This window comes from Hippocampus guttulatus, chromosome 13 (assembly GCF_054856545.1).
Source record: "Hippocampus guttulatus isolate MCC_2025c chromosome 13, RoL_Hgut_1.0, whole genome shotgun sequence".
Taxonomy (NCBI): Eukaryota; Metazoa; Chordata; class Actinopteri; order Syngnathiformes; family Syngnathidae; genus Hippocampus; species Hippocampus guttulatus.
Genome location: NC_141273.1, coordinates 11,679,423 through 11,690,741, shown reverse-complemented (window position 1 = coordinate 11,690,741; position 11,319 = coordinate 11,679,423). Strand labels below are relative to the sequence as shown.

Sequence of the window (11,319 nt, the reverse complement as noted above, 5' to 3'; positions counted from 1 at the left end):
ATAACGGTTCACCAGTACCAAATTCAGGTTGTTTCAATACTTCCAATGGAAGATATTGATTCTCAACAACCTGATTTGGATGCTTCACGTTGGAGCAATCATGATGGGCATTAATTGGACTTCTCAAACTGACGCTGAACTGAAGTCAGAGACCAAAAAAGAGAAAGCCTCGTAAATAATTCACATTTTAATTATTCATTTGATCCAACAGAAAGGTCACGGCACCAGGATGGCCAAGTAGTTAAAGCGTTGGACTTAAGATCCAATGGACTACAGTCCTCGTGCGTTCAAACCCCACTCCTGGTATTAAAAAAAAAAAAAAAAAAGCATCATTGAAGCTGAGCTTGTGGTACTTGTGTTAAATATATTCTCCACACAAACATTTCCTGAATTTCAGTGAAATGTTATCATCCTGATGACAAAATTCAGGGACACTTTGTCGCGTATTTCACCGAGGACTCGTCTGACGTGGTGGATGTTGGTCCTCTCCCAAGTGGCACTGACTGATTAGTTTCAGTGTTCAACAACAATGATCATCTGGCTAATGTCCACATATTCTTAATGTTTTTCAGTGAGTCACTGTGTTGTGTGTTTGGACTTGTAGCTACAGAGGCCTCTTACGCACACTTTCCACTATCTCGGTTGAGACGCTGCGGTTTGTTTTACCTGAACCGCCACTGATACTCGACGTACATGAGGTCTCCCCCGGGCCGTTGTCAAGCAGATACCGCAGGAGTGGCGGGCCTCCTCCCTCCAAAAAAAAATAAGTAAAGTTCAAACAACTTACTGCTGCAGGCGTAATCATAAAAGATGCTTGAAACAGTTTCAAAGGTTTGGCGTAATAATTCTTAGTGCATGCAGCGTCAACATAAAATGAAACAAATTCTCAGGTGTCTTTTGAGGTCAATAAACTAAATTACTAATGTAATGACTGGAACTTCCTTCTCATCCTTATAGTTAGATGTGTAAGACGAGAACCTAATGAGCTATAAATAAAAAAAAGACTCATCTCTATGACTTGCCTTGAGAATGTGCTTTCAAATAGCAAAATGCTATCATCCACTGGTATGACTCAGCATGAGGACTCTTCATGATAGAGGGAGGTTGCATGGAGCTTGCGCAGTGTAAACGTTTCTTATCTTTGGGCTGCTTCCGGCGAGACTGTTCAGTCTTTTGGTACTCCAGTACCATCATGTCAATTGTTCCTCCCACGCCGTGAGGTCACACACAGTCATCCCACCTGGCTGCTATCAGCAAACATCCTTCCCGCCGGGCTCAAAACTCGTCTCCCACCTCCACAATGTTTTCCATTTGAATCACAGTTTTGGATCACTGAGAAGTGTTACGGCCTTATGCCTCCTTTGGCCTTTCTAACATGTACAGTATGCAGGTGTCTTTTGCCACATACTGTATGTCTAACCTACCTTTAAACATGGCCGACGTGTGACAAACATATTGACCAACAGGCTTTCACACCATGTCTGCACTGTGCTAGAACCTAAAGCACATGTGCACACTGTATATTGATAATGATCAAAAGTGTGGAATAAACTGATGTATACAAGAGACAATTGCATATATTGTTGTAGCATTTTGATTCACTTCACAAATTATAGCTCTAATTATGGGTATTTCTATATTCTCAATTTTTAATCCATGATTTACTCTACATTATTAACGTGCTGCAACCTTCAAGTATTGGGCAAAATTATGAAAAAAAAAAACAATGTTGCTTATACTGTAATATCATTGCTGCTAATTACTAGCTAGCAAGATAGATAGGTAGCTTGCTAGCTAGCGAGCTGACTAGATGGATGGGTAGATAGATAGATAAAATGATGTCATGTTCAAATATTAATTTTAAAATGTCCTCAGGAAGAATGCAAAGATACACCCCAAACTAGATGTTATGACTACGAGGGGAGATTACATGGCGTATTATTTTTATTGTATGAATGGTATGTGTTAGTCTGCTGTAAATAGTGTTGTTGCCGAGAGGGACAGACGAGTCTCAATATGTTGCTCACTGAGTCACCTGGTGGTCACATTTAAAAATAACACAATGTGAAACGTCCGTTTTCAACTGGACAGCTTGCAACCTGGGAGCTGCTATATAGAACAAACACTATTGATAAACTTACTTAAGTATACAGGAAGTGATGGTATGTATTTATACAAATAAACATTGTCCGTTTATAAAGTGCCCAGGTAGTTTGGGCCTACACACATTGCCTGACACAATATAGCCTAAAACATCAAAGATATTAATAGCACATACGTATTTAACCGGGCGATTGAGCTTTTATTTGACCGGAAACGCCCCCGCCCCTGGCACGGCTGAGTATATGGAATATTTGTCCGCTGAGCTTGTGGAATGCATTTTTGTGCGCGTCTCGGATGTGACTGCGAAGAGCTGTGTGAGGTAAGAGACCCTGATCCGCCCAGCGAGTGCGCGAGTGTGCGCATCTGGCTTGCCATTGGTGCAGCCCGCGTCTCAGGAATGTCTCTCAAGCCTTCAAATAGGCTCCACTGGCACCCTAACAGGCAGTCACTCAGTGCAATCGAACTTGAGAGCATCAATAGGAATTAAAAAAAAAAAAATCAATGAATAATAACCAGTTTTGACTTGAGCTTCGAGAGACAAGTTAAATAATAACAGAAGGACATCGTTTTTGTTTTTATCCACGTCACTGTACTTTTAAAGGAATCTTCTGTTTTCTTCAGGTATGTAAACTTTGTTGAACTTTTCTCAAATGACAAATTTAGGTGTGAAATGAAAGTGATATGAGATTTATTCTTGTGTTGATTTTAGCTTTGACTTGAGAAAAAGAGATGATGCTGCGTGGCATCTTTCTGTTGTTGATGCTTTGCATCTGCGAGGGTGCAATCCTGGCAGGTGAGAATGGCGAAAAATGACTTGGAAAAAGAGTTCCATCGGCATTTCCTTTTATAGAATGTATTCAAAAATGTGTCCTTGTTCCACAGAGAGCCGTGACGACAACAGCGTTTACGACTTGTTCGATCTGGTGCGGGTAGACAAGAGGCACAATGGAGTGACTTTGGTCAAAGGGGCTGATCCGTACAGCCCGGCGTACAAGATTCTGAATGCAGAGCTGATCCCCCCAGTCCCTGATAGTTCATTCGGGGACCTTATCGATGCCATCCAGTTGGAGAGGGGCTTCATGCTCCTGGTCAACCTGAAGCAGTCCAAGAGGAACAGAGGAAGCCTCCTGACCATTGAGAAGAAAGATGGCTCGGGACCCGTGTTGGAGATCATCTCCAACGGCAAGGCCAACACTCTGGACGTTTTCTACTCCACCGGCAACCATCAGCAGCTGGTGTCCATCGAGGAGGCCCACTTAGCTACGGGACACTGGAGGAAGATCACACTCTTCTTCCAGGATGACCGCGTGAAACTCTTGGTGGGCTGCGATGAAATCAACGTGTCCGAGATGGACGAGCCCATCCAGAAAGTCTTGTCTCAGGAACTGGCGGACATCGCTAGGCTCAGGATTGCTAAGGGAGCAACTCGGGATAAATTTATGGTAAGGACTCGGTCGAAGTCTTCTCTTCACTGCTGCACATTTGTTTGGAATATGTCCGTTAAGTGTTGTATCTTTATTATAGGGGGTGCTTCAGAATGTGAGATTTGTCTTTGGGACAACCCTGGAGACAATTCTGAGAAACAAGGGATGCGAAAATGGAGGTAAGGCTTCAGAGTATATTGCGCCGAGTGGCTTTCTGGGCTGGCTTTGCTGTCTCTCCAGTTTAAGAGCAGATCTGTAACTTTTTTCAGAATTCATTTGTTATGTCCTAAATGATGATGGTCAAGCAATGCTAAAAATAGAGGGCTACAAAAGTTCATTTTATGAAAGTAACTGCGGTACAGGGTACAGAAACGGACTGAAAAAGGTGTCCCTAATTCTTGATCTGCATAACAATATTATTGATCCGTCGCATTGTCCTCCCGCCTGTAGCTGCCTTGACTGACGTCCTGACTCTGGAAAACACAATGAACGGCTCCAGCCCTGCCATTAGGACCGACTACACTGGCCACAAAACCAAAGGTGAGACCTCCTCCAATATTTGGTGTCATTTTAATGTCCTACCTTTTACTTACATTTTTTAAATGTATTTTGTACTTTGTGAATCGTCTCTGTGGAAAAAAAAAGATATGGGTAGGAATCAGTTTTGGAAGGTGAAGTCATTAACTGGGTTCTCTCCAATTCAGATCTGCAGTCGTTCTGCAGCCACTCGTGCGAGGACATCGCAGGTCTGTTCAAGGAGGTGCGAGGACTCGGCATGGTGGTGAAGCAAGTGACGGAAGACCTGCGTAAAGTGGTGAGCACTGCAGAACGGCTCCCTTGTCCTTTTGCATCCAAGTTAGCGCATTCCCACCGCCACTTGTCGCTGTCGTGGCATCACGCGGCCAAGTTCCTAATGAGAGTCACTATGTTGCCGATATTTGTATCGCTTCACTAGAGTCGGGTTGTGTCTTAATCATTATGTTGCATGGTGATTCATTTGTGCTGGAACTTTGGCAAAGTGAAAGTTTTCCATCCTTGGTCCCCAGCTAGCACCCCTCCCCTCCTCTCCCTCATTCTATTCCTGTTTTTTTTTGTTTTTTTTCCGCAGTCTGAGGTAAGCGCCAAGATTCAAGATCAAATCAAGAACCACAGCAGCGTTTGCATCCACAATGGGATCGTGCACAACGACCGAGACGAGTGGACCGTGGATGACTGCACCGAGTGTACCTGCCAGGTAAGTGAAGAAACAGTTGTGTTTCCTACTGCGTGCGCCAACACGATGTGAAGAGCTTAGTGAGGCTGCGGTGCAGATTTCCTTGAAACAAAACAAAAGCAAGCATGGGGACAGTTAGGATTTATCTCAACAAAGCAGGAGTGTGGAGGTCCCGCTGCTACTCATGACGTTGTAAAACAGCAATATTCTGTCTCCTCGAATTAGAACTCTGCCACTGTGTGTCGAAAAATCTCCTGCCCTCTGATTCCCTGCGCCAATGGCACCGTGCCAGAGGGAGAGTGTTGCCCCCGATGTGGAAATCGTAAGTTTTTCTTGCTTCAAACGCAGTGACGTGAGTGCCTCAACTTATGAGTTTGAGTATAAATGAATGGAATTTCAGTTCATTTCACGGTGGAAAAGTCACTTGATAAATATACACCGAACTCGGTCACGGAATGATTTAAACTCGTAAGTCAAGGCACCGCTCAACTTGTTTGATTCTTGTCTACCTTGTGCCAAAATGTCATAATTCTAAACCATCTCCCCGCTTACAGCAAATGACTCTTCTGAGGACGACTGGTCCCCCTGGTCTCAGTGGACCCGCTGCTCGGTGACTTGCGGTCGTGGCATCCAGCAGCGCGGACGCTCTTGCGATCGCATCAACAGCAACTGTGAGGGCACGTCCGTCCAAACCCGCGACTGCTTCCCTCAAGAATGTGACAAACGCTGTAAGTAAGACTTCGTTTACGTTGGAGCTACTCTAGCGACGAAGAATGAGGAATGAATTGTGGATCTGGGTCACTCGCAGTCAAACAAGACGGAGGTTGGAGCCATTGGTCTCCCTGGTCTTCATGCTCTGTGACCTGCGGGGAGGGAGTCATCACTCGCATACGCCTCTGCAACTCTCCAACACCCCAGATGGGCGGCAAGGACTGCCAGGGAGCGGGACGCCAAACTGAAATCTGCCAAAAGAAACCTTGTCCCAGTAAGCTCAATTTTTATCATCGCAAATACTTCCCGAGTCTAGACGAACAAACTCATTGTTGTGCCTTTTTCAAATTTTCTCAGTCGATGGAGGTTGGGGACCTTGGTCACCGTGGGACACGTGCACTGTTACATGTAACGGAGGCATCCAGAATCGCAAACGTCTCTGTTCTGATCCTGTTCCCAAATACGGTGGAAAGGACTGCGTCGGCGACGCCACCATGTCTCAAGTGTGCAACAAACAGGATTGTCCCATTGGTAAGCACGTGGAATGATCTCTGAATTATTGAGAAATTACATTTGCGTGACACCAAACGATTTTCCTCTGCAGACGGTTGCCTCTCCAACCCATGCTTCCTTGGCTCAAAGTGTATCAGCTTCCCCGATGGCTCGTTCAAGTGTGGCAAGTGTCCGCTCGGCTACAAAGGAGACGGCATCACCTGCAAAGACGTTGATGAGTGCAAGGAGGTCCCCGATGCTTGTTATACGCACAATGGAGTCCATCGCTGTGAGAACACAGAGCCCGGTTACAACTGCCAGCCGTGCCCTGCTCGTTACTCCGGTCCTCAGCCCTTCGGAAGGGGCGTGGAGCAGGCCACTGCCAAAAAACAGGTTGGAATTGCGACTTCGTACTTGTTCTTGACCAGGAAGTAATTATTTCTGTTTTATTAAGTTTCTGAGATGTTTTGTTTTCAGGTTTGCAAACCACGGAACCCCTGCCAGGACGGTAGCCACAACTGCAACAAAAACGCCAACTGCATTTACTTGGGCGTCTTCTCCGAGTCCATGTTCCGCTGCGAATGCAGGCCGGGGTATGCTGGTAATGGCTATATTTGCGGAGAGGATACTGACCTGGATGGTTGGCCCAACTCTGACTTGCTATGTGTGGCGAACGCTACCTACCACTGCAAGAAGGTAACCTCAAACTACCGCACAGATCCAAAAGGCCACAAATCCAGGATAAAAACACTCAACCAAACTGCTGGTGTTCCTTTTTTTTTTCCATGCAGGATAACTGCCCCAACCTTCCCAATTCTGGTCAGGAAGATCATGACAAGGATGGCCGCGGTGATGAATGTGACCACGACGATGACAATGATGGTATCCCTGATGACAGGGTGAGTAATCCCAACAGTGTATTTTATTGGTGTAACACTGTGCCTTCCCCACAGACCGGACGTAGCTACAAATCAGCTTTATGCGCACCAATAGAAATGCTAACTTTCCCCTTTATGCGCTTGCTTTATTTGAATAATGAACCATAACTATACGATGTCATATATTCAAGTACATTTCCTTATTATTTCCTTAGGACAACTGCCCGAGAGTGTACAACCCCTCCCAGTATGACGCAGACAGGGACGATGTTGGTGACAGTTGTGACAACTGTATTTTTGAGCCAAATACTGACCAGACCGACACTGACAATAACGGGGAGGGAGATGCCTGCGCCGTGGATATTGACGGTGATGGTAAGTGAGCATTTTACAATCTCCGCCGCGGGTATTATGTTTCAGAGCTTCCCAGGGTTTTGGTCCCGTCGGTTAATCCAACGATGTGCTTCAACTCAACAGGCGTTCTGAATGAGAATGACAACTGCCCATACGTTTACAACGTGGACCAGAGAGATACAGACCGAGATGGCGTGGGAGACCATTGCGACAACTGCCCTCTCGAGCATAACCCCGATCAGGTGAGGTCAGGCCTCGGCCGGCTGTTTTACGATATTCGTTTGCTCGCGAGGGCCAATGGCGTGCTGTGAAAAAATGTCAAAGATGTGTCTGGAAGCCATAGGGGCTATAAATTGACTTTATAGAAAGAGAGGAATGTGTCCGCTTCATCCAACTTTGAATCCAATGTGATTTGAGGAGAAAAAAGTTCTCGCTTGCATGCCTGAACACAAGGGTCTGCTTTGAAATTCCGTCCAGAGAATTGTTTCTCATACTAAAAAATAACAGTATCCCAGTCTTTGGGCCGTAAAACCAAGAATTCCTTTCTCCAACAGACTGACTCAGATTCGGATCTCGTGGGAGACAAGTGTGACAACAACCAGGACATTGACGAGGATGGCCATCAAAACAATTTAGACAACTGCCCTTACATAGCGAACGCCAACCAAGCAGACCATGACAAGGACGGCAAGGGCGATGCCTGTGACCACGATGATGACAATGACGGTATTCCAGATGACAAGGACAATTGCAGGCTGGCCTTTAACCCCGATCAGCTGGACTCTGATGGTGAGTTACTCCTTCAGTCGATCCTCTCACTTCAAAATGTATTTAGTAATGTCTGAGCCTCATGACATACACATTTCAATTTAGGTGACGGCCGAGGTGATGTTTGCAAAGATGATTTCGACCAAGACAGCGTCCTGGATATTTATGACGTTTGCCCAGAGAACTTTGCCATCAGCGAAACGGACTTCCGCCGTTTCCAGATGGTCCCCCTTGATCCTAAAGGCACTTCCCAGATTGATCCCAACTGGGTGGTCAGACATCAGGGCAAGGAGTTGGTACAGACCGTCAACTGCGACCCGGGCATTGCCGTCGGTACGAAACCACATATCCTCGTGGCTCTTTAGGGATTTACCCACGTAAGACTTGGCAAGACCTAAACCGTCTCTTCTTCCGACAAGGTTTTGACGAGTTCAGCGCCGTCGACTTCAGCGGAACGTTCTTCGTCAACACAGACCGAGATGACGACTACGCCGGATTTGTGTTTGGCTACCAGTCAAGTTCTCGATTCTACACAGTCATGTGGAAGCAGATCACGCAGACCTACTGGTCTCACACTCCCACGAGGGCGCTAGGCTACTCGGGTCTGTCCATCAAAGTGGTGAACTCCACCACCGGCCCGGGTGAGCACCTGAGGAACGCACTGTGGCACACTGGAGACACACCGGGACAGGTGAGCGCTCCATTCGGTATGACTCAAAGGGTCCTCTTAGGTTCAAAGGTTGTAAGTCATTTTAACATTTGATGTATATTGATTGACAGGTTCGTACTCTGTGGCACGACCCAAAGAACATCGGCTGGAAGGACTTCACCGCCTACAGATGGCACCTGGTCCATAGACCAAAGAGTGGACTTATTAGGTAAGTTGTAAAGACCAAGAAAGAAATCGTGACATCTTTTATTATTTGAAATAATCTCACCTGGTTGCACTTTGCTTTTTAGAGTTGTGATGTATGAGGGCAAGAGAATCATGGCTGACTCTGGAAACATCTTTGACAAAACCTACGCCGGGGGGCGACTAGGGTTGTACGTCTTCTCTCAGGAGATGGTTTACTTCTCCGACCTTAAATATGAATGTCGAGGTAAGATTTAAAACGCTTATACAGGTCATTGCTTTTATGCCTTTGTAAAACATTCAACAAGAGACTCATCTGTTTCCAATTTCTTTCAGATGCATAATGCGATGAAGACACATCCTGGCAGAAGGACGTGGCAATGCACGTTGGAGGAATGATGAGCAAGAGTGGTAGCGTGAGGTAATGTGACCTCAGAACTTGAATGCTGAATGAAAGTTCAATGATATATCTGCACCAAATTCATATTGCGAGCACAGCTATGCTCAGAAGACTTTGTCCACCCCCCCCCCTGCTTTTGCATCCAAAGGAGGCTGGGTGTGGGGCGGGGGGGCACATTTATTGCTTTGCACACCTGAACTTTGCTGGTATCCCTCTGCGGAGGAAGGATCAAAGAGAAATTCCTTCTTTTCATTTTCTTTTCATCCTCGAGCATTAATGTACATCTGCTGTGGACTCTAAGATACTCATTTGGAAGAAAGCAGTAGGAGAACTTTCTTTGGCTGGGGGAATATTCCCCCTCGAAGGAGCCATTGAGGGACCATGGACAGTTTGGAATGACTGTGATGAGATAAGATTGTGAGTGTGGTTTGAGTGAATGTGGATGTGTTTCAGCTCCCAAAAAGTCTCAGAAAAAGGGCAATTTTTTTTGTGTGGGTTTTTTTGCCATTCCATTCACCCTCCCATCCAAACCTAATTATTAAAGGTCTTTCAACAACATAGGGATGGCCAAACAGGAGAACTTCTCAGGTTAAGAGCACAAAAAGGAGAGCACAGGGCCCAAAGCAGGTATACTCTTGCAAATGCTTTGGAACGATGATTTTTGGCAAATATGTCTTGTATCGATGATCTTTTCTGACGCCATCAAGGGATTAAATCGAAGGGGTAGGGCATAATTATTAATTGATTATGTAGAATTGTGTGGGAATTAATTGCAGCTTGAAGTAACTGAGTCAACACGGAGCGCGCTGATGCAGCCAACAGCGGTGCTGTTCACTTCCAACTACTTAGCTGTCTGAAAGGGGTGAAATGTGACGTCAGCTACGGGAAGCTGAGCTCCATCCGCGCTATGACAACGCCTCCTGGCAGCAAAATTCCACTCGGTATCGTAACACAAGCTCAGAATTTCCCCTTTCAAAATATTGATATGTCTACACTCCATTAAATGACCGGTCTTTGTTGAAAATTTTTTTTTTTTTAAACTAAAATCTTACCCTTCCAGTGAATCAGCATTAGACCCCAGACCATGTATGTGTTGCCACAGCATGCATTAACTCGTGTGCCGGAGCTTGTGTGTATATTTCTAACAAAGGAAAAACAAAAGGATATCATTTAAGTACAATGATTACCTCATGAATGGTTTTTGTATCGAGGCCAGCGATGGACAAACAAATCACTTTTCGTAGACCAAATTGATTGGCTTCAGGTTACTTTTTTTTTTTTTTTTTGCAAGACTGTACTATCAGTCATGTGCTGTATATAAGATATTTTTCTAGGGGAGGAAAAAAAAAGGCCCAAACAGGAAAAAAAAATAAGGAAATGTTGTCTTGACTGTGTTGTGCTGCGTGTATTTTCCAGTGCCTTTATTTTGATAAATTATTATGTTGAAGTTATGTCATTTGTGTAGATATATGCTATTTAAATAATTTATCTTGAAGCGTAGCCTCGTGGGAACGCTTTTGTCTGTATGAACTCATTTGCACACTGATATGAGGATGTGTTTGTTTGTTTTTTAATTCTGATGACGCTTTTCCATAAACATTTGTACCATTGTTTTTACCAAACAAAAAAAAAGTGCTGTTTATACTGGTACTTGTTATTTTGTTATATGTCAAGAGGAAAATAAACGCTTCCAGAAAGAAGCATCTCTCGTCACTTGTGGTCTCTATTTTGGGCGCCTGTGAAACAAAAAGTTCAACAGTTGGATGGATCGTTCAAGACCCTGATTGTTATATTTACTTTTGATTGAGATCTCGTCCTTACAAAAGCAAAAGGGAGTCGAGCAACGCTGTGTCAAGCAACTGGAATCCATTAGTCGGGTCTGCTGATGATTCAGAAAAAGGGAGTATCCTTGGGAGTCAACAGCAGGAAAACTCGCCATGAAATATAACACTCTTAAATAGCACATTCATACAGATACGATTACACATCACGCAGGCATCTCTTTCAACCTTCCGAGCGTTGCATGTGATCAGCAGACATCGAGGAATTTAGCACGCCGGAGTGATGAATTCGCTCGCTTTAGTGCCGTCAAAATTTGACTCTCTGCGGAGCGCCCTCGTTGC

At 45.0% G+C, this 11,319-nt stretch overlaps 1 protein-coding gene across 1 annotated transcript; it reads left to right on the top strand.

Moving 5' to 3' along the window:
• Window positions 1-2,587: 2,587 nt before the first annotated feature.
• On the top strand, window positions 2,588-10,896 carry LOC147196361 (thrombospondin-1-like). The gene is made up of 22 exons (XM_086127785.1): window positions 2,588-2,724; window positions 2,813-2,896; window positions 2,986-3,545; window positions 3,628-3,706; window positions 3,978-4,067; window positions 4,232-4,341; window positions 4,636-4,761; window positions 4,966-5,062; window positions 5,295-5,468; window positions 5,549-5,725; window positions 5,809-5,982; window positions 6,056-6,336; window positions 6,421-6,639; window positions 6,735-6,842; window positions 7,037-7,196; window positions 7,299-7,417; window positions 7,730-7,964; window positions 8,049-8,276; window positions 8,363-8,634; window positions 8,724-8,821; window positions 8,904-9,043; window positions 9,133-10,896. The coding sequence occupies exons 2-22, from the start codon at window positions 2,833-2,835 to the stop codon at window positions 9,138-9,140; spliced, it is 3,519 nt and encodes a 1,172-aa protein (XP_085983911.1). The 5' UTR covers window positions 2,588-2,724; window positions 2,813-2,832; the 3' UTR covers window positions 9,141-10,896.
• Window positions 10,897-11,319: the final 423 nt, after the last annotated feature.

Coding starts and splice junctions, on each gene's coding strand:
- LOC147196361 (XM_086127785.1), top strand. CDS start 2,833: ATGATGCTGCGTGGCATCTTTCTGTTGTTGATGCTTTGCATCTGCGAG. Junction 6,337..6,420: donor AGGCCACTGCCAAAAAACAG/GTTGGAATTGCG, acceptor TTTTGTTTTCAG/GTTTGCAAACCACGGAACCC. Junction 8,277..8,362: donor CGACCCGGGCATTGCCGTCG/GTACGAAACCAC, acceptor TCTTCCGACAAG/GTTTTGACGAGTTCAGCGCC.